General features: G+C 60.4%; 3 protein-coding genes across 7 annotated transcripts in view; 1 reads left to right on the top strand and 2 right to left on the bottom strand.

The window, feature by feature from the left end:
- The window catches only part of CYS1 (cystin 1), a 30,355-nt gene extending 9,940 nt beyond the window's left edge, over nt 1-20,415 (top strand). The window contains exon 4 of the mRNA XM_036432560.2: nt 20,394-20,415. The gene's annotated coding sequence lies outside the window, so the exon portion shown is untranslated. The remainder of the gene's footprint in view (nt 1-20,393) is intronic.
- KLF11 (Kruppel like factor 11) lies at nt 1,477-8,673 on the bottom strand. Its single transcript, XM_036432533.2, has 4 exons — nt 8,467-8,673; nt 6,816-7,085; nt 4,943-5,816; nt 1,477-3,662 (listed from the first exon to the last, which is right to left on the bottom strand). The coding sequence occupies exons 1-4, from the start codon at nt 8,506-8,508 to the stop codon at nt 3,382-3,384; spliced, it is 1,467 nt and encodes a 488-aa protein (XP_036288426.1). The 5' UTR covers nt 8,509-8,673; the 3' UTR covers nt 1,477-3,381.
- The window catches only part of GRHL1 (grainyhead like transcription factor 1), a 33,987-nt gene continuing 23,363 nt past the window's right edge, over nt 15,088-25,711 (bottom strand). For 3 of the 5 annotated variants that reach the window (XM_036432557.2, XM_036432553.2, XM_036432555.2), the window contains 8 exons: nt 23,550-23,708; nt 22,390-22,441; nt 21,237-21,376; nt 20,583-20,620; nt 18,770-18,861; nt 18,387-18,472; nt 17,684-17,748; nt 15,088-16,665 (listed from right to left, as the gene is read on the bottom strand). In XM_036432557.2, the coding sequence (XP_036288450.1) occupies nt 16,551-16,665; nt 17,684-17,748; nt 18,387-18,472; nt 18,770-18,861; nt 20,583-20,620; nt 21,237-21,376; nt 22,390-22,441; nt 23,550-23,708 (747 nt within the window). In that variant the 3' untranslated portion in view covers nt 15,088-16,550. Of the gene's footprint in view, nt 16,666-17,683; nt 17,749-18,386; nt 18,473-18,769; nt 18,862-20,582; nt 20,621-21,236; nt 21,377-22,389; nt 22,442-23,549; nt 23,709-25,711 lie in introns of those variants that run through there. The other 2 variants (XM_036432554.2, XR_004987022.1) reach the window with 2 other exon arrangements.

The raw sequence follows: 25,711 nt of genomic DNA, 5'->3' as shown, positions 1-25,711 counted from the left end.
AGAAAGAGGAAGGGAGAAACATCAGTGTGAGAGATCCATCCGCCGCCTCCCACTCGCACCCATCCTGGGGACCCAGCCTGAAACCTAGGGACACGCCCTGACTGGGAATTGAACCCACAGCCTTGTGGTGTCCAGGACAGTGCTCCAGCCAAGTGAGCCACACCGGCCAGGGCACAAGTGCTTTTTTTTTTTTTTTTTTTTTTTTTTTAAATATATTTTATTGAGTTTTGTACAGAGAGGAAGGGAGATAGAGAGCTAGAAACATCGATGAGAGAGAGAGTCATCGATCAGCTGCCTCTTGCACACCCCCTACTGGGGATGTGCCTGCAACCAAGGTACATGCCCTTGACCGGAATCGAACCCGGTCCTTTCAGTCCCCAAGCCGACGCTCTATCCACTGAGCCAAACCGGTTTCGGCACAAGTGCTTCTTTTAAAAGGAGCTGGCATTCCATTTCTCACAACCTGTGGCCGCCGCCCAGAGCAGGGCAGAGGGGGAGGCTCCAGGCAGACTGCTAAATGAAAAGCCCATGAGGATCTCGCCTCCCCAGCACGCCTGCACACACGTGACCAGGACCAGCGTGGCCCACGAGTCACACCTGTGTCTGCCACCATCACATCCCAGGATGGGGGCTCTGGGAGGCCCCGAGCCAAGAGGACTGACTGAATGCCAAGTGAGCTCAGAGGCCAGGGTGGCTCCAGCTGCACCTGACACCCTGAGGGTGGTCTTGCTGGTTTAAGTCTATTTTTATTGATTTCAGACAGGAAGGGAGAGGGAGACACATCCATGATGAGAGAACAACTAATCAGCTGCCTCCTGCATGCCCCACACTGGGGATCAAGCTTGCAACCCAGGCATTATCCTTGACTGGAATCGAACCCAGGACCCATCAGTCCCCCGGCCACTCTATCCACTGAGCCACACAGCCAGGACTTACTGTTCTTTTCAAAGACAAGGGAGTCAACTGTGAGAAAATCTAGTGCTGGGAGATGAGGAGCCTGGTAGTTTGGACAAATATGAGGAGGGCCGAGACCTGACCCACACGTCCCTGGCAACACCCACAGCAGGGGACGCGGATGCAAGCCCAGGCCGAGTGGGTGCGGGAGAGAACGTTCCCCAGGAGCAGAGTTAAGACGGGGGCTGCGGCGCCTCTAAGCCTGGGCTAAGGCTCCCTCCCTCCCACCTGTTGGCACAGGAAGAGCTCGAGGAGGCCACTGGGCCACCCCGCACCCACGGTCCTGCCAGGCCAGACCCAGCACCAGAGTGGCCCCCTCGGCGCTGCCTCTCCTCACCGTTCTCTCAGGGAGACCCTCCACGCAATGCGGGGGGCGGGGAGGGGGGGAGCGGGAGCAGAGCGGGGGAGCGGGAGCAGAACGGAACCCAGGAAGCGGAGAGAAGGCTGGGCCTGGACACACTGGATTTGGTCCGTTATGGTAAATTATGACTGGGGCAGTGAAATGACAAGGGACACAGGTCTAGTTTGCAAATCAAAGGCGTTTTACAGGATTTTATACGATTCAAAGAAAAAAGTTACAACACACATATTCATTTAAATAACAAGTCAAAGTCTGGTGGTACAGGAAACACAATTCCAAGACATTGCAAGTTTTATTACTGAAACCACTTAAAAGGCTCAGAGTCAACAACAATCAAGGGAGCGCTCAGGAAGTCAAGGGCACTGGGAGGCCCCGCAGGGCTCCATTCGGAACCCCACACGGAACCAACCGAGGGTGGCTCTCAGGACAGAATGCTTCAGACAAAACTGTTTCCCAACTGCCCGCCCTTCGGGGACAGACAGAGGCAAAGGAAGCATCTCCGGGAGGCACTGCTACGTCTGACCAGGGAGTGCTCGTCAAAACCTCCGGCAGCTCAGACGACGCTGCTCAGAGGATGAAACACCTCCTGTGGGGTCCCCGCCACCCTGGCAGGACTGACCTTGTGTGTAAGGAAGGGAAATACCAGGTGCACTGCCGCCTCGGACATGCACGTGGGGTGTTCGTGCTGGTTTGAAGGTCCGAGTGGGAGGAGAAAGGGCCAGCGCTGTAACATCTGATGGTTGTTCTTGGGCACGAACATCCTATTTATCACATCCCCCTAACGAAGGTGAATGCCAGGCCCCAGGGGCAAAGGCGAACTCTGCACACCGGGCCAGGGACACCGCCCTGCCCTCCCCTCCGTGCCTCCTCGCGTTCTGCGGCCTGGACTCCCAGCGCCCCCCAGGGCAGGCGCTGTGGGGCGAGGGCCTGTGCCCACAGCCTCAAGGTTGGTGCCCAGGGTCTACTTCCAACTGAACTGCAAACACCCCCTCTGCACGGAGTTTCCCGTGATCACACACCACGAGTGAAGGGGCAGCTGGTGGCACCACGGCCGTTCAGCGTCACATGCGTTTCCTCAGGTTCCCCATCACCAAGGAGCCAGGCCTGGCTGGCCGCCGGCACGCAGCCTGCGCCTGGGTGTGCCCAGCTCAGAGCTGTGCTGGGTGGGAAGCTCCTCCCGCAGTGAGGCTGCTCCCTGCCGCTCTAAGCAGGGCCTCTGCCCACAAAGTGCTGCGGACCAGGCACATGAGCCCCCAACGGCTGGCGGGCAGCTGCGCTATGTTACCTTTTTTCTTCTTTTCCCCCCGGAGTTTGAGGTGCAAACAGGGAACTGCGAATGCCGTGCTCTCCACAGAGCAGACGGAGCCTACAGGCCCCAACCACAGGGTGTCTGTCTGTCTGTGGAGTGTGTTTCAGTCATCCTCTGGGTACATCCTGCACAAGTCACACCGCAGACACAGGCGACTCGTTCTACGCAACCAAAACCTTGATCCTCGGGCCACAGCGGCAAAGGGATGGCTGCCTGAGGGGGCTGCCTGCTTCTCTCCCCGTGTCTCTAAGGACCCTGCCCACCAGCTCCGACCCTAAAACATTCTTCGCGCTAAAAGGCCCGGTCACAGACGTGTGATTATTTTTCCCGGCTGAAGGGTTCTCATACAAACGTGAACCATTGGAAAGACTGCAAAACCATCGATCTAGAAACTGGTGATCGGAGCAACAACAATATAAACCTTTTCATAAAAAAACAGTACAAAGTCAGACCCTGCCTCAGCTCTACAAAACGTGCATAGAAAGGCTGTAAAAAAAATCCAGGTATTGTAAAATTTATTGCTGACACGTTTGAATGCTGGTGATTTGAGATCGTAAAATTTTCTTCCATTCCCTCAAAAAACTTCTGAAACTACAAAAGACACGGAACAGGGTCTCAGCCAAACAGAGAACCGGTAACGGACGCTCCTCAGAGCCAGCCTCCGCTCTCCCAGCCCCCAGGACAGGGACCGGGGCTGGGGGAGAGACCAGCAGCAGGCTGTCCTCCTGGGAGTGCCCGCGGGCACGCCCCGCCGCCCTCAGGCCTCGGCCGGCCGGCTCGCCAGCGGGCTGCGGGGCGCCTCGGCCACGGCGATGCTGCTCGGTTTGCCGGCCTCGGCCTGCCAGCCCGGCGGCTTCCTGGCGGCCACATGCCGCCGGGCGTGCTTGGTCAGGTGGTCGCTGCGCATGAAGCGCCGGGCGCACACGGGGCAGGCGAACTTCTTCTCGCCGGTGTGCGTGCGGCGGTGGCGGGACAGCTCGTCCGAGCGCGCGAACCTCTTGTCGCAGCCGTCCCAGCTGCAGCCGAACGGCTTCTCCCCTGGCGGCGGGAACACACGCGTTACCGAAGACCGAGCGCTCAGCACCCACCGCGCCGCGTTCTCTTTAGTTTTATTTTACTATTTAAAAAAGGTATTTGTATTGGTGTCAGAGAGGAAGGGAGAGGGAGAGAGAGAGAGAAACATCAATGAGGAGAGAGAAGCACTGATCGGCTGCCTCCTGCATGCTCCCTACCTTGGATCGAGCCTGCAACCCGGGCCTGTGCCCTCGGCTGGAAATGAATCCGGGACCCTTGGGTCCACAGGCCGACGCTCTGTCCACTGAGCCAAACCAGCTAGGGCTAACCCCAGTTGTTTTTAAATTTTGTTTCTCAAAACCTAGGACTACAGTAATACCCAGCTACACTGGTATCAGGCCACTCCAAGATGCACTTCTTCCTGCCACGCCTGAGAGGCAATGTGGCAGGGCCCAGGGACGTCAAATCTTCCAAAGCTATCTTTAAATAAAAACAAATCCTCACCCCAACTGGTTTGGACAAGTGGATGGAGCATCCGCCTGCAGACTGAAGGGTCCCAGGCTCAATTCCGGTCATGTACATTGGTTGCGGGTACATCCCCAATGTTTCTCTCTCATTGATGTTTCTAACTCTCTATCCCTCTCCCTTCCTCTCTGTAAAAAAATAAAAAATATACATATTTTAAATCAATCAGTCTTCACCCTAGCCGGTTTGGATGAGTGGATAGAACAGCCGCCTGCAGACTGAAAGGTCCCAGGTTCAATTCTGGTCAAGGGCACATGCTCAGGTTGTGGGCTCGATCCCAAGTAGGGAGCATGCAGGAGGCAGCCAATCAATGATTCTCTCATCATTGATGTTTCTCTCTCCCCTTTCCTCTCTGAAATCAATAAGAATGTATTTTAAATTACAGTGGGGAGAGTAAGGAGATCTGGGGGAGATAAGAGATCAACCGAAGGACTTGTATACATGCATATAAGTACAACCAATGGACACAAAACTCTGGGGAGGGAGGGTATCTATGGGAGGGGGGGACAATGTTAAAATATGTACACAGATAATAATTTAATAAAAAAAGTTACAGTATGTACAGATAATAAATAAATTAAAATGGAAAAAAAAGAAGAAAAAAAAGAATGTATTTTAAGTAAATAAATCTTCAACTGTTAGCTTGTGGTAAGGGGGAGACGTTTTTCCTTAGTGAGTATTCTTTGTTTAAAACGTTGATATTTAGGCTAGAATGGTTATCGCATCTCTAAATCGATCTGCGGTTCCGCTCGCAGACACGCCCACCCGCCTCGGCCTACCTGTGTGGGTGCGGAGGTGCGCCTTGAGGTGGGAGCTTTTGAAGTAGGTCTTGCGGCAGCCGGGGACGCTGCACAGGTAGTTCCTCCTCCGGGAGAAGTCAGCCGGAGGGGCGCCGCCGGCGATGAACACGGGGGCCGGGGCGAGAGGCAGCAGCCTGGCACCGCCCGCAGCCACGACGCCCGCGGGGGCGCCGGAGGCGGGCGGGGGCAGCACCAGCATCATGGCTCCCTGGGGCACGGCCGGGCCCATGAGCACGGGCGGGGGCCCGGGGGCAGCCTGGGGCAGGATGGCTGTGCCAGGTCCGGTGGGCGCCGGGGCAGGGGCCTTCAGAAACGCCGGCAGCACGGCACTCTGTCCGGTCACGGGCACCATGTGGCAAAGGACGGGAGGGCTGGGGGCGGGGACAGAGGGCAGAGGCAGGTCCTCCTCATCGTTCTTTGGTGAGCGGGGTGGCACTGCAGCCGGCCGCCCTGCCTGCTGGCCTTGGTCGGGGAGGCCCGGGTCCCCAGACTTCTTGGGGCGAGGCGGGCAGGGCCCCGGGTTCCAGGCGAGAGAAGGGTCTCCGAGGTGTGGGTCCCGCAGAGCTCCCACGTGTCCGTGCAGCGGAGCCCCTCCCCTGCGGTCCGGAGGCGGGGTGGCAGCAACGAGGCCGGGAGCCGGACTCCCCAGGGCGTGGGGGGCGGCACTGGCCACCTCAGCCCTGCAGGGGGCGCCAGGCGCCGGCTCCAGCAGCTCTGGCTTCGAACCCGGGGGCAGGCTCCTCTCGGCCCTCCGGCTCGGGGCGCTGGCGGCTTTGGCATCAGGCGGGTGGGAAGGAACCTGTGGTCTCGTCAGCGGCTCGGTGAGGTCCGGGCTCTGAGGCGGAGTCATGCACTGGGAGAAGGAAAGGATGTGGGGAAGGGCGCTGTGGCTCCATTTTAAAAGGCAGTTACGTCGATGGGGTGCTCCCGACGCCTTTACAACACGGGCCTGCGCCTCCACTTCCCGGTCTCCCCCTTTCTGACCGCCCACACCGAGCCCTTTGCTCAGCCCTCTTCAGCGCCCTCCTGGGCCTGCACAGGGACGGAACTGAGCGGCGTGAGCATGAGGACGACAATGAGAAAACACATTTGCACTCAGCGAGGGCTTTTCACCGCCATTCCGGGTTCTCAGAAAGGCCTGTGAAACCCTCACACTCACCAGGGCCCACTAGGTGAGGCCGGGCACACCCATCCGAGCGATGACGCCCAGGGCCACGCTCTAACCGGTGTCTGCCTACTCCAAGCCTCTCTGCCGGCCCAGCAATTCCCGCTCCTCAGCCTCCGGGGAGAGCCCATGCCAGGCCGCCCCTGCAGTCCGCTCTGCCCCACGCTCGGCCCTTCTCATCCCTCCACGGCCTCCTCCCAGCGCCAGCCCCCCCAGGACCACGAGGTGACCACGTTCCCTTCTGCAGCAGCAGACAGCTCTCCCCTCTCCCCCCGCAATGGCACGGCCGCAGCGAGTTAACAAAACAGTGCCTGCTCGCAGCCAACTCACTCACCAAGAAGATGGCGGCCACAGGGAGGCAGGGGCCGCCAGCCAACTCAGCTCAGGCTTTCCCCGACCCTGGACTCGGTCATGGCGGGGGGAGGGGGACCTGGTCCCCACCCTGCAGCTGCCCAGGGAAATGAGCACATTTCACTTCCTCAGATCTATCATCTGAGGGCTTTGTCCTGTGCACATGCCAGCCCTGTGCCTGCAAGCTCCGGCCAATGCAGGGAAAGACCCTGCTTCCCAGAGACAAATCAAAGCTCCCTCTCAGCTCCTCCACGGAGAGGCTGTGCGCCCAGCCTGCCCAGACGCACGCAGCCCAGGCCCGCTGGCCACCGCACAACACACCCTCCCGCCTCTCACCAGCGTGGACAAGGCGGGGAAGTCCTTCGGCAGCTCCGGCATGGCCTCGTCCGCCAGCAGGGGGGTGGTGGCGACATCCCCGGAGTCAGACACGGGTGTGAGGGGTCGGACCTTCCAGAGGTCGCCGGTCTGGGACCTCTGACCCCAGGAGCTCATGCAGACAAGAGCCTCGACGGCTTCGATGTCATTCAGCTCCAAGAGGCCGCACGCAGCCTGGCTGTCATGCCGCTTCCGCTCCAGGATGGACTCGCATATGTCCGCAAGGTCTACCTACAGGCGGGCGACACCGCAGCTGCTCAGTCCCGGGGAACAGAGGCAGGCACGGGGACACGCACCGGGGCCTGCACTCACACGTCACACACGCACCACACGCCACACCCAGCATGCTCCGCTCCGGGGAGAGAAGCCACCGGAACGTTCGACCACTCTGCTTTCAGGCCCACGTTCTGAGGACTGGGCGTGGTGGGCAAGACGCTTCCACAGAAAACCTGGTTCCTGCCGAAGCCGGTGTGGCTCAGTGGTAGAGCGTGGGTCTGCGGACTGAAAGATCCCAGGTTCGATTCCGGTCAAGGGCATGTACCTGGGTTGCGGTCACAACCCCGGTAGGGGGTGTGCAAGAGGCAGCTGGTCGATGTTTCTCTCTCATCGACATTTCTAGCTCTCTCTCTCTCTCCCTTCCTCTCTGTAAGAAATCAATAAAAAAAAGAAAAAAAAGAAAAAGAAAACCTGGTTCCTAAAAAGGCTCCTGATATGAGGGTCCTGCTCTGTGGTAACTGATGGGAAAGACGTTAATTCCAGAGGAGGGGCCACAGTGGCTATGACACGGGGAGGAAGGACCACGGGCTCCATCCACTCCTTCTGGTGGGCAAAGCCGCGGGGGAGTGTCCCTGGGGGTGCATTTTGGGCCACATTCTGGAGCCTTCTCCACCGCCCTCAAGCAGAACTTTGGGGCTGGAGGCTGAACTCCATGGGCCCCGGAGTGTAAAGCCTGTTCCTGGTCTGGGGGACCCCCACCTTCATGCCTCAGGGCTAGTGGGGGGGAGGGTGCGGGCCGGGTGAGAAGCAGCGTCTGACTCCCGCTGTCTCCCCAGGCCCCGAAGAGGCGGGTTTCCCCTGAGCGGCCCGCACCGACCCCTCCTCCCGCTCAGGCTCCCGCAGGGCGCAGCGGAGGGGAGGCGGCCTTCCCGTCCCTCTCCGGGCCTGGACGAGCCGGGAAGCCACAGCGGGACCTCACGGGGCGGGGGTGCAGGACGGCAGGGCCCCCAGCCGGCTCTCCGACCCTCGCGAGGACGGACGCGGTGCCAGGACCGGCCAGCGACCGCCCCGCCGCCCTCGGGGCGCGACTGCGGGAGCCCAGGCTGAGCCGCGACCTGCGAGCCCGCTCCCCGGCCCCGCCCGCCGCCGCACGCCTTCCCGCCAATGGCCACCGCCCGGCCTCCGGCGTCACCGCCGGACACAGCCCGCGCCCTCCGCCCGGCGCCGCTGCGGGCGCCACACAAAGCTGCGGGGGTGCGGGCGGGAGCCGCGGGGCACACGGCCCCGTCCGCCCGGCGCCGCCGCCCGCCCGGGCCCTCCAGTGCGGCCGCAGCGAGGCCCCGCGCCCGGCCCCGCACACTCCGCCGCGCCCCGCGCTCCCGCCCGCGCCACTCACCGCGCGCGCCTCGCCGGGACCCGCGGCGGCCGGCGTGTGCATGGTGCCCGCCGCCCCGACGCCACGAGGCGCCGACGGGGCGGGTGCTCCGGGCGCGGCGGCGGCCGCACGTGCGCGGCGAAGGCGGCTCCGCGGCCGGAGCTCCCGGGACCCGCACGCGCCTCCGCCCGCCCGCCGCTCTGTCCGGCGGCCCCGGCGGCGCGGGAGGGGCGGGGCCCGCCGAGGGCGCGGCCGCGGGGCGGGGCGGGAGGCCAACCAAAACACGCCGGGGCGGGGCCGGGGCGGGGCCGGGGGCTCGCCAGCCAATCGGCGCGGGCCCCTGCTCCGCCGGCCAATGGGCGCGGCGGGGAGCCGCGTGATCAAAGCCTGGCCGCGGCGTGCGCGGGGGCGGGGCGCGGCACGTGTCCTGTGGGCGTGGGGGGCGGGGCCTGGAAAGTAGGGGAAAGGTCCCGGCGGCGGCGCGGCGGCGGCGGGAAGTCCTGGTCGGATGGGCGGACTCGGGAGGGGACCTCGTTTAAAGGGGCCGCCGCCGCCGCCCCGTGAATGGAATCAGGCCCCAGAGGCCTCAGCCCGGCCTGCTGGCTGTGTTTTCGTGTAGATGAATCCGCCTCGGGCCGAGGAGGGCGCCGCGGGCCGGAGGAGGAGCGTGGGCACCTGCTTCTCCTGCAGCGCCGGAGCCGGTGCCCAGGCGGGTGTCTGTCTATGCAGCCCTCCCCATCAGCTTTGGGCCGCAGTGTCCGCTCTACGATATTTTCTTAGTGATTTCAGGGAGGAAGGGAGAGGGAGAGAGAGATGGAGACGTCAGTGATGAGAGAGAATCATGGATCCATCCGCTGCCTCCTGCACAACCCACACTGGGGATGGGGCCACAACCGGGCCTGTACCCTGGGTGGGAACTGAACTGTGGCCTCCTGGTTTATAGGTCCAGGCCCAACCGCTGAGCCACACTGGCCCGGCACAGTTTCCACTCTTAAGTGAGGTCAGGAGGAGCCAAGACCGGTGATCAATCACCTGAAAGATGCCTGGTGAAACCTGCCCATTCTTCCCAGACAGGGTCAGTGTCCCCCTCGGGAGGGGCCAGGCCGGAGGAGAGAGCCCGGGGCGCCTTCCCCCTGTGCGGAGAGGGAAACGCCGGGCTCAGGACTCACCCGGCTTGTCTCCCACCGGCCTGACCCCATTCCTCAGGTCCTCACAGCACCTCTGAGGAGCGCTAATTCCTCTTTTCTTTTTTTAAAATATATTTTATTGATTTTTTTAGAGAGGAAGAGAGAGAGAGTTAGAAACATCTATGAGAGAGAAACATCGACCAGCTGCCTCTTGCACACACCCACTGGGGATGTGCCCGCAACCAAGGTGCATGCCCTTGACCGGAATCGAACCCGGGACCCTTCAGTCCGCAGGCCGACGCTCTATCCACTGAGCCACACCGGCTAGGGCAGTGGTTGGCAAACTCATTAGTCAACAGAGCCAAATATCAACAGCACAACGACTGAAATTTCTTTGGAGAGCCACATTTTTACAACTTCTTCTAACGCCACTTCTTCAACATAGACTCGCCCAGGCCGTGGTGTTTTGTGGGAGAGCCACACTCCAGGGGCCAAAGAGCCGCATGTGGCTCTCGAGCTGAAGTTTGCTGACTAAGGGGTCAGGGCAATGCTTGTTTCTGTAGTTATTTGTTAATTGGCTCCGCAATTAACCCTGCAAGGTTAGGGAGCTTGTTCAATTCACTGCTCCCCACCCCCCCAACCTGGCTCATCGTGACTATCGGTTGACAAAGCGAATAAAGGGGAGCACCTACAGGACCCCGACATGGCTCTCCTGCAGGCACCTCCCATGTCACATCCAAACCTGGACTTCTCACCTCCCGCTTCCCCAAGTCCAAGGGTCATCTATGGCTCCTCCCTCTCCTGCACCTGCGTCACCTCCAATCACCTCAGGCCCTTCTTCCTCCGAAATCTCCCAAACTTGGACAAAAATCATACACCTATGGCTGAGGGCAGCAGGGGGGAGGGTAAGAGGAGAGGGTGGAGGGGAGCTATGGGAGGGAAGAAACAATTGTAATAATCGGAACAATAAAGATTTATTAAATTATAAATAAATAAATCTCTCAAACCACTCACTCCTCTCTGCGCCCCTCCTGCCTTCATCTGCTACCGCCCTCTCTCGCCTGACTCACCGCCATTGCCTCCCAGCGGGTCTCCTCCCTCCAGCCTCGCCACCTACCGTCAGCCCCTCCTCTCACCGTCCGAACGACCGTCCATCTTCGGGAAGCAGAGGGGGAGCCGCCGGGCCAGCCCTCCGCTGGAATGCAGGCGGCTCTGGGCCTGCGGGTGCGCCTCCCGCATCCTTCCCAGCCAGTCCTCCCGACACAAAACCTCCAAACATGGCGGTCCTTCTGTGCCGGGCCCAACCCTGCCGTCCCGCCTGCCCCGTGGGCCCGTGTGGCTCCTCCGGGAGCCTGTCCTCACTCCCCACACAGGGCCCCCCGGCAGAGCCGGGGCCTGGGAGCCAGACCGGCCCAAACCCCAGTCCTGCAATGTGGCCCCCCCAGCCTGGGGGTCTCACTCCTCCAGAACAGGAGGTGGTCGTGGCCCCCAGGAGGCCGGCCCCCCAGGAGGCTGCCCCCCAGGAGGCCGGTCCCCCAGGAGGCGGGTCCCCCAGGAGGCGGGCCCCCCAGGAGGCCGGCCCCCCAGGAGGCTGTCCCCCAGGAGGCCGGTCCCCCAGGAGGCCGGCCCCCCAGGAGGCTGTCCCCCAGGAGGCTGTCCCCCAGGAGGCCGGCGCCCCAGGAGGCGGGTCCCCCAGGAGGCCGGCCCCCCAGGAGGCCGGTCCCCCAGGAGGCCGGCCCCCCAGGAGGCGGGCGCCCCAGGAGGCTGGAGCCAAAGCTCTCACTTGGTTTCGGTTTCGGTTTCCGCTGCCTGGACAGTGGCAACACCTGGCAGCTCAGGCCGCGGGCCAGCTCAGGGCGCTCCAGGCCTAAGGCCCTCTTCTTCTCACGTCTAGCCTGTGTTCCGGACAGACAGACAGACAGGTCTTCACTCATGGTGTCCATCCTCCGTTCTCCCCCACATCAACCCAGGCACCCCATGTCCATGAAGCCTTTCTACACGCACACACATGCGCACACGCACACCCAGGCTGTGTGGTGGCTGCCGGCCCTGGCTGCTGGGCCTCCTGTCGCAGAGGGATGTGGACGTGTTTCAAACTGAAGCCCGGCACTCAGAGACCTCTTGAGCCTCGCGGTCAGAGCCGGCGCTGGCAGGCAGACTGGACCCGGGTAACTGCTGTATGCAGTCGATGCCCTCCTGTCTCGTGTGTCCTTCCGGGCAGAGTGTGTGTGCGTAAACATACTGTGACACGGGACAGCCTTGGGTCCCACGCGGACCCTGTGATTGGCGTTTCTACCAAGTTCCCAGATGCCGCTGACCTGCTGGGCCCGGGACCACGCTGTGAGCACAACTGGGTTCGTCCAGTGGCCTGGTTTTGTGGAAACAGACCCGGAGAACAGAAGCAACTACCCAGCCACCCTCTGAGTGGGAGCGAGAGAGGCCTGGGACCCACGGCTCCCGACGGCGCCCCACACGGTTCTCCAGGTCACAAGGCCACCTGGACGGATGCCCCAGGGCCGAGCCGGTGTCCCCAGCCCAGCCCAGGAGATCCCCTTTGGAGGCCAGGGGCGCCGGGCCATGGCATGCACCGCCTGTGGCCCGGGAAGGCGGCCTGAGTGCCCATGGCTGCCAGCCCTCTGTCCAGCCAGCTGCCTGCACCTGGTCCGCCGCCAGCCCGGCTTCCCCAGTGACCCAGTTCGGCGCTGGAAGCAGCCCAGCCGGGCAGCTAGGCAGCTGGGCAGCCGGGTCAGCTGGGCAGCAGCTCAAGGCATTGGCAGAGTGGCCAGTGGACACGTGTCTCGAGTGGAACACCGTGGGCCCGACAGGGGCCTGAGCCAGGATCTGTTGGACCCTGCTCCTGGCTCCCTGAGGGCCAGCCCCCGACTCAGCACAGAGATGGGTTTAACCCTCACCGATGCCAGCCCCCAGCTCAAAGCTGGCACAGCAGGACCTGAGGGGCCACAGCCTCGCCCTGGACGAGGAGGATGAAGTGAACAAGTTGGAAGTACTAGCTACGTCGTCGCCAACGATGTGCCGGACTGGGGTAGCTTACGTAGACTGCCTCACCAGCACCCCGGGGTGGGGGGGCACATGGAGGCCGGGAGGGTGAGGAGCTGTCCAGCCAGGCTCCGGCTGGTGTTGCTGGGTTTTAGGTCACCCGTGTAAGCCATGCTGTCTGCCTCACACATGGTTTGCTGCTCCCCCAGGGTGTCTCACCCAGGCCCTAAGGACAGCCCCGGACCATGGTCTTACAGACCCTCCGGGGGGCCCGGCATCCCCAATCCTCAGCGTCCTCCGCTCCTAAGTGGGGGGAACACTCCTCCCTCGCCGAGTTGTCCTGGGAGCTAAAGGTGGTGTCTACACAACCGGCTCCTACAGGCAACCCGCTGTTATGGCCGGACGGGCCCAGTCCTCCCCTCGTGTCAGCCTGTGTGTGTGTGTGAGTGTGTGTGTGTGTGTGTGTGTGTGTGTGTGGTGTGTGTGTGTGTGTGGTGTGGTACGTGTGTGTTGTGTGTGTGTTGTGTGTGTGGTGTGGTACGTGTGTGTTGTATATTGCATGTGTGTGTGTGTGTGTGTGTGTGTGTGTGTTTATATTCATACTGGGGAAGAGGGAGCAGCAGGGACCTCGCCTGCAGAGGGCAGGGCCTGGGGCGACTCCATAGCCCTCTCCTGCCACACATACACACACACACACACACACACACACACACACACACCCGCTCTGGAGATAAGGCTGAGCCAAAACCGAAACTCAATCCCCCTCCCCCCAGAGAAAGAATGCCCCCAGACACGCACAGCTTATCTCCCAGTGGCCTTGTCTCTCAGGCTGTCTGAGCTCAGCCTGAGGGAGGGGCACAGGGAAGGAGGGCGGGGGCAGGGGAGGGTCCTCAGAGGCTGACTGGCTTCTCACTCTTGCACTGATGTCCTCGAGGCTTGAAACAGCCGTGACGGGAGGCTCACTCCACCTCGACCAGCAGTGCCCTCGCTCGGGGTTTGCTTGGGAGGGTCAGGCCTCCCGTGCTCTCTCCTCCGAGGGTGCCCTGCACAGCAGTGAGGGGTCTGGGGGCCGCCTGGGGGTCGGTCCCCGGCGGGGGCACTGTCTGAGGGCAGGTTCCACCACCTGGGCCATGGCACATCCTTCCTAGGCTCAGTTCTGTTCAGCAAAGGAGTGCAGCAGCATGGGCACACACACATACACGTGTGCGCACACGCATGAGCACATATACAACACACGTGCACACACAGGTGTCCTGCGGTCTAGAGAACTAAAGCATGAGAATGATGTCTCCCCACACAGCGGCCCTGGGGTGCGGGGGCTGGCCCAGGCCTGTGCCCTCTCACAGCCTCTCAGAGCTGCCCGGGCATGGCATGGCTGTCAGGGCTGGGGGCGAAGGGTAGATGGCCCTCAACCCCAGAGGGAGCTGGAAGGCAGGCAGCGGCCAGCCAGGCCTGAGCCAGGGGATGGGCCCGCTGCTGCTGAGCGGGGCACCCTCTGCCTGAAGGGGAGACTGCCTGGAGGAGAGAATGGAAGTGGAGAAAGGGCGTCAGCTGTTGGGAGTGGGTGGAGCTGGGAGGGACACCCTGTCTTCAGGCAGCCAATGCCCTGCTGCCCTGGGACTGTTTCTAGGCCACCAGCTTGGGCGGCTCTGCTGCTGTGTGAGGTGGGGCGGCCACTGAGCCTCTCTGAGCGTTGGCTTTTCAGGAAGGGGAGATAATGGCCCAGCCCTCCCACTTCACAGGGAATCACAGAAGGCAGAACCTTCTCCCCCATGGTCCCCCTGAAGAGGGGCTACTTACTGCCCCCAGGCACCTCGTCCTCTGGGGCCACTCAGCCCCCCCCCCCCAGGCCTGCAGGATGTTTGCTGACTCTTGTCACAGCCAACAGGCAACCAGCGCTGACGGGCGCCGCGCGGCCCCTGTGACGGCCTGTGGCTGCCAGGTCGCCTCGCACTCCCTCTGCAGCCGAGGGCAGGCGTCCACTGCCCGCTCTGTTCTGGGACACGATGGAGACGGGGTGAGGGGCCCCGTGGAAACCTGGCCTTCCGGAAGTGGGGGGCTACAGCGAGAGCCCGGCTGGCTTCCGTGCCCACACAGAGAGGCCAGGAGGCCGTGTCCACCTGGACCACCCTCCCTGCACCCCTGAGACCCAGCTCTGGGCAAGCAGGCCCCCACGTCGCCCAGCTTGGGAACAGGGTCACCCCCAGAGGCTGCCCCAGGCTGGGGAGCTATGGGCTTAGATGCCCCCTCAGGAATGTAACGGTTCTCGCGGCTACTACATTTTGGTTAACAGTTGATACTTATGATTATTACTTAGGGCCCCTCACGGAACCATCACTGGGACCATCTCAGAGCCCTGGAGGGTCACTCAGATGGGGGTGAGGCCGAGGCCGAGGCTGGGCACAAGCAGAAACTGCCAGGGAGGCCCGGCTCGGCTCTGCCTCTTTAAGATCTCAGATCCCGCCGGCCGGCCTGCCTAACAAAAGGGCACATTCAAACAATAACAGGAAATGACATCTTTGAGATAGGCACATAAATTTAATCCTGTTGGCTTAAAATGCATCTTCAATGATACCATTAAAAACAGTAAACAAGGCACAATCAATTTCATAAAACACAATAGAAAATATTGTCATATGACCCGTGTCCCATATCTTATTTTTAGAAAACCAGCAATTCAGTTCACATACTTCATTAGGATATTTTAACACAGGAATGCAACTATCCGTCCTACTTCTACAAACTAGTTCCCTGAACCGACAGATACCCGTGATCTTATGTTATAAAATGACACTGTAATATTCCTATGTTCTTAAACAGGTGTCCAAAACGCCCCCTGCCACTGAGAGTGTCCTACACCCGTGACCGCTTCTCCACGGGGAGTGCACGGATGACCGAGGGCCAGGTCTGCAACGCGGCAGAACGCCTCCCTCCAGCAGGAAGACGGGGAAGGACAGAGCTGCCCCATCTGCTGCGGCACGAGGGCACAGGCTGACGTCCACGTCTCCCCTTTACTTCATGTGTAAACAGTGCGGTCCTGGCCGAGCCGAGCCCGAGCGGCCCGGAACGTTCCGCTCGGGACGGCTGCGTGCTCTGGGTTCCTCCGAGGGTTCCACCTGCTCGGTGGGCGTTAATTACCCACGTAACTCAGCCTCCGGCCGAGGCCGAGTCTCTCAGGTAGCTGTCATCCATCTCTCCGTGTCTGCCCACGGACGCCGCATGCATATATTATCTATCTGTATGAGACACGTATGTACACATTTACAGACGGGCCTTGGGAACTTATTGCACTTATGTACACAGTGGCCCCGAAGATCTGCATGAGAAAGGCAGCAGGTGCTTCAAGAGTCGAGAGGGGAGGTCCTGGTAACACGCTCTGCTGGAGTAAACATGTATGTGCGGGGGGGGGGGGGCAGCCACGGGAGAGGGTGATCCCTTTGTTCTGGGACGTGGCTTCCACCACCCGGAGGCAGGGAGTGACACTGAGCTCAGGCTGAGCACCTGAGCCTGTGGCCACACACCCCGCCTCTGACTGTAGTGGGCAGGCCCGCTGGCCCTGAAGACACGGGACAGCCCATAGCTGTACGGTCTGGCCACGGTGCTGCTAGCACACACCTGAGACTAATACCACCGAATATTGAATTGAACGTGTAATAAAAATATCATTATAAATACTGTAGCAGATATCCTAAAGGTTCCCAGAGAGTCCATTAAATCTTGGAACAGAGTTTTCACTTTAACCCCAAGTATTTGTATCAGAAAAGGCAAGCGTATAATAGTGTACGGGTTTCTCTCATCCGAGAAGCGCCAATGCCGTGTGCTCCACGCCCTCGCCAAGCCTGAGCGGCCCCATCTCCAGGCGGGAGTCCCTGCCCCCGAGGTCGCCGTGATGGGCAGGAGGCTGACCGTGGGCTGCGGCCTGGCAGACAGCGAGACCTGGCAACACCTCGTGGAACTGCGGGGTCTGCGGGCCCGGCGCCCTCAGATCTCCGTGAGGGTGAGTCTGTACGACCCCCCCACCTCCTCCATCTGCAGCTGGAAGGTGTCCTCGTTGGAGTAGTGCTTCACGATGTTGTCGTCCATGTTCACCAGGATCCTGGGGGGAGGGCGAGACGGGCACTCAGGCTGCCCCCCGAAACCGGGGCGTCCGCGTGCAGCGGGCTCTGCTGCCCACTAGCTGTGACCCGCCAGGCCGTTACCTCAATCCCTAACCCCACATCGCCCGGCTGAGATGGGATAACAGTGCGCGTCCCAGGATTCATGGGGACTCAAGCAAAACACTTGTGACAGTGCAGGGCGTGCGCTCACCAGAACACACTCGCTCCTTTCCTGTTCTCTCCTGTGTATAACCATGCAATAGCGCAGCTGTGGTGAGAACACAGCAAGGCCGTGGCAGAGGACTTCACAGGGCCAGCTTCAGAAAGCCTATCAGTAAGACAACCTACCGATCTGCAGTGCAGTCCCCGACAAAGGACCTTCCCTGGCACGTTACCCTCAGCGTTGAACTGAACCAGCACTAAGTCCGCCCCTTCCCACCAGCCCACCCACCAAGTTCCCGTGAGGATTTGCGTTAGAATTCTCTGCCCTCTGATCCTGCCAAACAGCAGACACTCGGAATGAAAATGCTTTCTGAACAAGGAAGCCTGCTCTGTGGGTGCAAACACGACCCAAACAGAGAGGGGGATAGCAGCAAAGGTGGGGCCTCGGTCAAGACTCACTGGACCCCTGGACTCGGCCCTGGCTTGATCTGGGGCAGGTCTCCTGCTCTGTGCCTCGGCTGCCTGCCCTATACCCGCTAAACCCTGCAGGGAACACCCAGCCCCGAGGGTCACGTGAACGTGCATCACGTGGGAAGCACCTGACCCAGCCTGACCCTTGACGGGGCTCTGCAATGGGGCAGTAACCCTCAGTGGGCTCTGCTGCCAAGGAGAAGAGCAAAACCCATCAGGAGGCCGAGACAGGGAGATAGAAGCAATTTCAGAAAATTTTAGGAAAGGCACGTCCTCCCAGGAATGCATCGAGGAGGCTCTGGACTGGGCCCCAGCGCGCCTGAGCAGCAGTCACACTGAATAAACCCGTCTGACAGTGCTGGGTGCCAGGGAACGAATGCTCACCCTTTTTTACATTTCTTGAATATTTTCCCAATCTTGTCATGGGGAACATCATATTTGTCTGAGATCTAAAAGAGAAGAGCACGGAAAAGAACGATAAGATGGCATTTTACTGGCTTTAACGAACAGCTGTGTCTACGAAACTAGTGGGACAGTCACTCAATTCTGAGTTTGAGTGCTTATGTCTTCCAGCCTGGGCGGGCAGCCCCCTGTGGTGGGAGCTGGAACTGTGCATCCCGAGTACAGATGTCCATGGGGTATCACCTGTCAGCTGTCTTGTTATTTAAGTTTCGACTGCTGCCAGGTCAGAGTGAAAGGGCGTTCCACAGAGCAGGGTTCAGCCGTAGACAAGCTGGGCAGAAGCACAGAGCCGCTCCCCGTTACCGGCTATGAATTACCCTCTCACATCAGTGCCCTGCTCTGTAGGCAACAAGCTACGACGTTAAGAGTTAAATCCGCCGTGTTCACGTGTCCCCCTGTGTTGGACATACATGGGTTTGACAAGTGCTCCGAGACACACATCCACACAGTCACGCATTCCGAGCACGTGACCCGAGGCCTTGCTCTGGGGTCAGACGATTCCCATCAGCTGCGCGCCCTTTGCTGGGGATCGAGCCTGGGCACTGAACCGGGACCTCCTGGTTCCTAAGTGGATGCCCAGCCCGGGCCAGCCCGTTAGGGAGCTTTACTGCAAAGTGCTACTCACGGCCTCCACCAAGCCCTTCAGGGACGGAGTCTTGAGCATCAGGGCGTCGAAGACTTCCTCTGCCTCCTTCCGCACGTAGAGCAGCACTGATCCCCCCGGGAGCGAGGAGAGAGGGGAAAAGGACACGGGTCACACATAGAGAAAACGGGAGGCAGAGCCTGGCACCGGTTAAAATAAAGAGGCGTCCACACCACGGACACCACATGACCCCGTCTACCATGTCCGAGGGCTCAGCTTTCGGCTGCTGAGCCCTGCCGTTCGTGTAGGCTCTCACAGGACGAGGACATCAAACGGACAAGGCTGGTTTGAGCGCCTGAGGCTTCTGGCAGGTTGAGACCTCGCTCCCAACGCAAAAGTCCCACTAAGACATGAGCCCAACGCACCTCTCTTGGGCTCCTCGATCCGGTTCAGCTTAGCGGGCGGGGGGACCACAAAATCGTCCTCGGACCCGAACGGCCCCCTTTTCAGGTTCGAGCTGTGGAGACAAGGCCGGTGTGTGACTTCAAGGCACGTGTGAGACCAGATGGGCCTGGGGCAGGGCTGGCTCAGACTTGGGGTGACCCTCCCTCTTCCTCTGCTCCCCCTCCTTATTGTGGACACACTGAGGCCCCGGGAAAGAGACCGACTGAACAGGGCTGTGTGGGAGGCAGCCAACCTCTGTCTCTCTCTCTCACATTGATGTTTCTTTCTGTGTCTCTGCCCCTTCCTTCCACTCTCTCTAAAAATCAATGGAAAACTATCCTCAGGTGAGATTAACAACAACAAATCCAGGTGTCAGTGGAAAGGAAGAGGGAAGCTGGAGGAAGAAGTGACGAGATGGGCGGGACTGGCTGCCAAAAGCATGCCATGGGCGCTGATCTGTGAGGTTCAGAGCGGTGAGCAAAAAAACCAGTGGAATGACTGAAAACAGAAAGGAGTGAAGGAGTGCCTGGCTTCGAGCAGGATCAGCACTTCAAGAACAGGGTTGGGTTTTAAAATCCTCTGTCCCGGCTTCTGGAACCTACGAGGCTTCCAATGACAGCACAGGGAGTGCCTAGGTCTGAGCACCGCAGAGGTGCAGAGGCCATTGTAGGCACCGTGTGTGTGTGTGTGTGTGTGTGTGTGTGGGGTCTATGACGTGGCCCAGAGGGCCTCACCACAGGGGGCGCAGGTGCCCACACCCAGTGCCCAGCGGGTCCGGGCCGTTCACGCAGAGCAGGGTCGGGGAGGAGGGAAGCACCGGGCCCGGAACAGCTGCCGGAGGTGGGGGAGCGCCAGGCTCCGGGGTGGGGGGTGAGGTCATGTTAGAGTAGGGGTGTCGAACTCAATCAGAGAAGGGGCCAAAATCTAAAATCCAGCCTACATCGCGGGCCGAATGGTTTACTGAACAGTCATAAACTGTCATTGTGATGGAAACGCAGCGGAGTGCAGTGATGACAGCGCGGTGCGGGCCACATTGCAAGGCCTGGCGGGACGGATTTGGCCCGCGGGCCTTGTGTTTGACACATGTGTGTTAGAGGATCTGGGAGCCAATGGGGGCTTTTGCCGGCTTTGGGGACAAGCTGAGCAGACAAGTGACAGTGCTGGCTACGGCTTATTGAGCAGAACTGGAAACCACGAGCCCACGCTGATATAAATAAGGAGTACGTTGAAAGTGTGATGAGGGAGGAGGGATTCACAAAGCTACAAAGCGCCTTCCCCAGAAAGCACTTATTAGAGGAGAGGAGGCTGGGACACCCCTGCATCGGCATCAGCAGGCAGGGGGCCGCCCACAGGCCCCCCGGGGAAGGCAGCAGCTTGGCTTCCTGCCCGGGCACACGGCCTAGTCTGCCCAGGAGGCGACACTGGGGGGCGGTCCACAGAACAACCGGAACCTTCCCCGGCGTTAGCTCGGGGACCGAAGGGGAGATGGGCTGTGGATTGTGGGCGTGGAGGAGGGACAGCTAAGGGCACCGAGTGGGTCCGCGCTGGCCCCTTTCCGCTGTGAGGGCCAGGCTGCCACAGCGGCGGGGCTGGGTGGGTGAGTGGCGCTCTCCGGTCCCGGGGGAGCATCCTCGCCCCGGATGCAGGAGACAGACACCCAGCACTGAGGAGTGACGGGTCACCAGGTCACACGGCTCAGGAAAAGACGAGCTCCATCAGACTTGCAGTTTCCTCCATGTCTGAGACGGTTTCAAGGTGAAAAGGACTTAGAGCAGAACAAAGCATGAGCCTTACCCTTCGCCCTCCAGTTCCTCGGCGGCGACGGAGAGGACCTGCAAACAGAGCACAGTTCAGACCAGTCAGCGATTCCTGAAGCGGACGCGGCCTTGAACCTGACCCAGCCTGAACACCACCTTTCGCCTGTTTTTCATCGACCAGCTTCTTGGAGTCGTGCTGGACTCCTCCACCTCGGGGGCAGCCAGCCTGGCCCGCCGGGCCCAGGAAAGCAAGGGCTTCCAGGAGAGCAAGCGCTTCCGGCCAGTGGCCAGCGCCTCCCTGTGGGCTGAGATGCTGGCGTTGGCACTGCAAGCGGTGGTGATGTCGTCCCAATAGGTGCCGTGTGGCCACAAACACCTCGCCTGTTTGTTACTGTTTCTCCCTCTGTCTCTCCCTGTCCTTCCCACTCTCTAAAAAATCAATGGAAAAGTGTCCTCGGGTGAGGATCACCAACCACTTCCACCACCACCTCCACCCAGCGGATTGAGGTGACGGGTCTGGCACTGCGTGTCCAATGGCGCTCACACGCCCCGTGCTGCAAGGACATCGCGGCACCACGGACACACCAAGAGCCAACCAGACACTGGCACACGCCCTCCGCTTCGGCCTGTTCACACAGCCTTCCTCTGGGTGAGCCTCACGCCCGAGCTGCCCTGGGACCCGGCTACGTACGTGGGTGCCCCGCTGCAGGTTGGCGAAGTGCACGTCGGGAATGAAGAGGACAGGCTGCGTGTCCAGGTCGACAGAGGGCTTGAAGACCGTGATGTCCATGCGTTTGTGAGTGGGGAGCAGCGGCACCTTGACGTCAGACACTGGAAAAGCGAGGACACGCCGTCAGCAGCTTGTGCGTACAGACCGGAGCTGCAAGCAGCTCCTCAATGGTCAGAAGCTGCAACTGCGGCCCCGGGAGGGCAGGCCGTCCCGGACCCCGGAGGACGCGGTATGTAAAGGTATGTCCATTGGTGTTTTGCACATTGAAAGAACGTCTTATCGAAATCAGAGGGAAAAGGCATCTTTACACACACACACACCCTGATCAGGAACAGACGCAGAGCACAGCCTTGACGGAAAGGCTCAAAGATGGGGGTGTATGGACAGAACTCAGGCATTCACTGTGGCTGCCGCATCGAGGAATTCACATTCTAACGTGAGACCTCTTCTAGCTCCGACACCCCTCCCTGCTCCCTCCCTTCAGCGAGGCAGAGGGCATCACTTAGGAGACTCAGGGCCCCCTCCCGGCCCCGGAGGCCTCGGACAGCTTTCCCAGCAGCAGCCGCTCCCAGGAGCGAAGGGGCGCCTGAAGCTGCAGGGCCCTGACAGCGCAGCGAGGGGAGTGTCTGCGGGGCCGGCGCCACGCCCTGGAGGGAACTGTGGCCAAGAGCAGCGCTTCCCTCGTGGCGAGAGGCTTTGGGAATGTGAGTGCTGGTCCCAGGGAAAAGGAAAGGCTTTCCTGGCCAGATGTCCAAGCTGCGGCTCCGCAGCCTCCGCAGACGTGAGGGTGCGGGACAGGAAAGCTGCTCACTGGAGTGAGCGCCTCGCTCTCGGGTGTAACTCTGTTCTTAATGACCCAGGCAGGTCCCCGGGGGCACTCAGCTGTCCCCCAGCTGCCACCACCACCGCGGGACTGACAGCCTAACACAGGCGGTCAGGAGCCCCCTGGGCCTCGGCCCCTGGGGGAAGCCAGGCCCCAGCCTCAGCGGGCAGCACAGCAACGAGCTCCTGGGAGAGCTCAGGCTCGGACAGGACAGGGCCGAGCCCGAAGCCGGAGCCCGGAGCCGGAGCCCGGAGCCCGGCCTCAGCGCTCACCGGGGCGGCAGGCACTTGCCTTTTCTTTTGCTCTGTTTTCGCTCTTCGTCCCGGATTTTCCGTTCGGCTCCCTGTAGGTCAAGGCAGGACAAGAGAAAACATGCTTCTGTTTACCCGATCCTCAGTGTGGGGGGAGGGGGGGGCAGCTCCCGTTGGAAATGGGCCCATGGCCTCTTAGTTCCTGGAGCTTAGCACCACAGGTTCCTCTAAAAGGCCTATTTAAAAATATATATATACTTTTTACTGATTTCAGAGAGGAAGGGAGAGGGAGGGAGGGGGAGAGAGAGAGAGAGAGAGAGAGAGAGATCAATGATGAGAGAGAATCATGGATTGGCTGCCTCCTGCCCACCCCACACTGGGGATCAAGCCCACAACCCGGGCCTGTGCCCTGAGGGGGAATCAAATCGAGACCCCCTGGTTCACAGGTCGACGCTTAAGCCCTGAGCCACGCCGGCCTGCCAGCCAGGCTAAAAAGCCTCTTCTGAAAAGCATGTTTAACTCCGGAATCCCAGGGAAGCAGCACCCCCCCCATGGCTGTGCCAGCTGCATGCCCAGCTGGGAAGCTCGCCGGCGTGCCACTGCCTTAAAGACACAGGAGCGTCACAGCGCGGGGCCGGGACTCGGACGTGGGAAACAGTGAGTGACCGTTTCTCTCCGAGGACACACCGGGCTAAGAGAGAGAGAGAGAGGAGCTCACAGAGAGGGGGGAAGGGAGGCCTCTCGGAGAGCGGCACTGCCTACAAACCAGGAGGCTGAGGGGCTGCCAAGGACGGGGCACAGCCCAGCGTGGCCCTGGTGTGCCCCCAGCAAAATGCCATTTTCCCACCCGGCCGGTGTGCCTCTGCTTTAGCTCTGACCCATGACCCAGGAGGTCACGGTGTGATTCCCGGTCAGGGCACAAGCCCGGGGTTGCGGGTTAGATCCCCAGTAGGGGGCATGCAGGAGGCAGCCAATAGGTTCTCTCTCATTGATGTTTCTATCTCTCCCTCTCCCTTCCTCTCTCTGAAATCAATAAAAACACGTTTTTAGAAAAGTGATTTTCCGTAAGAACAAGATTCTTCTCTTCCCTCCATAACGTGTCCCTGCAAGGCTGAACCAGTGAGGGCCTAGCCTACTCTCCACTAACAGCACAGCATGGACACCGGGCTTGTCCCAGGCCGGTCCCCGCCGGCGCCCCACCTTGTCGCAGAAGACCTTGATCTGGCAGACGGCGCGGTGCACCGGCTTGTTGCTGCGGTGGTTGTAGCTGTAGGTGTCGATCTGGATGTTCAGCGGCAGGCCCTTCACGCCCTTCTGGGAGGAGAAGTCCGTGCTCAGGCAGTTCACGGAGATGAACACCTGCAAGGGAGGCCCGTGAGCCGCGGCCGACGGCAACCGAGGCTCAGCCGAGAGATGCCGACGCCCGGAAACGCCCAGGCTGTTCTACGTGAGCACAGCTGCTCACCGGAGAGACGTTGTTAAGAAAGGGTTCATTTTAGAACCACATTTGGTCAGAGCGACGGCAGACTCTAACGGGAAAGGCAGCCGGGCGCTCTGACTGCTGTCGGGACACGTATGTAGCGTCGCACAGGGACGAGCTGCCGTCTGCGTGTCTCTTTAGAAGTCACCAATAGCACAGGTTCCCTCCCAGCGGCCTGACTGCCTCACACACACACACACACACACACACACACACACACACGCTCTGGGGCCGGCCTGCGTGTCTGTCCGCTGAGGACAGCATGCAGTACCCGACGCTCGAAGGTTCTGGACTTTGTGACATCAGGGGTGACGTCCTGAAAGTGGAACTGAGCGAGTCCCAGCAAAGCTGCTTCGGCAAACAAACACGCTCCATTCCCTCCTATTTCTGTGACTGGATTCCAGCTTCCCACCGTTTTTCTGAGCTCCCTTTCAAGGAGGCTTAGAATTCATTTCTGATGTGTGAGCACCATGCGGTGGATGTTACTGGAATGACAGTCTTAAAAACCAGGCACATGTCAAAGACCCTGGACTGTGTTCCTTCCAGTCCCCGGCGACAGCCCCTCAGCCCGAGCAGCCAGGACCAGATCTACAGGGGACTGTTGTGTCCTGGCTGCACACAGGCCAGACAGGGAGCCGGGTGAGCTAGAAAAGGGGAGAACCTACCAAAGGGGGAGGTGAGGAAGGGTGGGGGGAGAGGCAGAGAGAAAGGAAATCACAGCCGGGGCCTGAGCAGGGATCTGGAAAGCACACAAACGGCTGAGATAGCGCTTCACTCTCCCTCCGGTCTGTGCACGGCTCCTGAGGAGGACAGGACCGAACAGCCAAAAGCTCAGCGCCTGTCTACGCTGACAGGTGTAGCCACCTCCATCCTGTCCCCCCAGCTCTCCGCTCACTCTGGTCTCTGCAGGGAGCTGGCTCCGGCCCCTCCCTGTGCCCGTCCTCCTCCCCGTCCCGTTCCCCTCAGGGCCCCATGGGGCTCTGCCTCTCCTCTCCTGCACCCAGTCAGTCCCTCCTGCACCCAGGCTGTGCCGCGGGCCACAGCAGGGACAGCCTCACTGCGCGCTGATGCTCCAGACCGGGCTGGCGCGTCACACGGGGTCTCCTTCCTTCCTCCCCACGGTCCTCTTGTTTACAAGGAAGGGAGGGAGTTTTAAGTTGTCCCCCAGGGAGAGGGCATGGGGCTGGGCTCCTAGTCAGGACGTCCCCCCATACCCTGCCTCTGTCCCAAACTGTGTGTGAGACTGTGTGTGTGTGAGAGAGTGTGTGTGAATGTGTGTGAGAGAGAGTGTGTGTGTGTGTGTGTTATATGTGAATCCTCACCAGAGGGTATTTTTTTCCATTGTTTTTCAGAGAGTGAAAGGGAGAGAGGAAGAAAAGAGGGAGGGAGAGAGAGAGAAACATTGATGTGAGAGACACAATGACTGGTTGCCTCCTGCATGCACCCCAACCGGGCCAGGGATTGCACCTGCAGACCCTTGGCGGGCGGGCCAGCACTCTGGCCAGGACCCAAATCAACTTCTTATCCCAACCCCTGGCTTTGCTTCACCCCCTGGAACACCTGCAGTCTCCCCACGCCACGTCCCAGGTCCCCGGCTGGACTGCACATCCGTGGTGAGGCACCCACGTTCTCTGCCTGGGCCTTCCGGGCAGTCCTGGCCTCGGACGCCCTGGCTTGCCCACTGTGACCTTCCCTTCCGTTCAACTCGTTTTTTTAGAAAACAAGCACACAGATTTAATGTTTAAATACCTAATCCAGACGATAGGCAGAAAGTGGTACACATGAACTTCAAACCCATTACAGAGACTTAGTGCTCCGGCTGTATTTTTGGAAAACACCTCATATACGATCCATAAATTCAAGTAAAGGAGGTGTCTATGGA

This window comes from Pipistrellus kuhlii, unplaced genomic scaffold (assembly GCF_014108245.1).
Source record: "Pipistrellus kuhlii isolate mPipKuh1 unplaced genomic scaffold, mPipKuh1.p scaffold_m20_p_112, whole genome shotgun sequence".
NCBI lineage: Eukaryota > Metazoa > Chordata > Mammalia > Chiroptera > Vespertilionidae > Pipistrellus > Pipistrellus kuhlii.
This window is presented reverse-complemented; position numbering and strand designations above follow the sequence as displayed.

Bases quoted from the DNA above. Each gene is read 5' to 3' on its own strand.
- KLF11 (XM_036432533.2), bottom strand. From the start codon at position 8,508: ATGCACACGCCGGCCGCCGCGGGTCCCGGCGAGGCGCGCGCG. The intron at 5,817-6,815 runs GTGAGAGGCGGG...TCCTTCTCCCAG, and splicing joins TCCCCGCCTTGTCCACGCTG to TGCATGACTCCGCCTCAGAG. The intron at 3,663-4,942 runs GTAGGCCGAGGC...TCCCGCCGCCAG, and splicing joins GCACCTCCGCACCCACACAG to GGGAGAAGCCGTTCGGCTGC.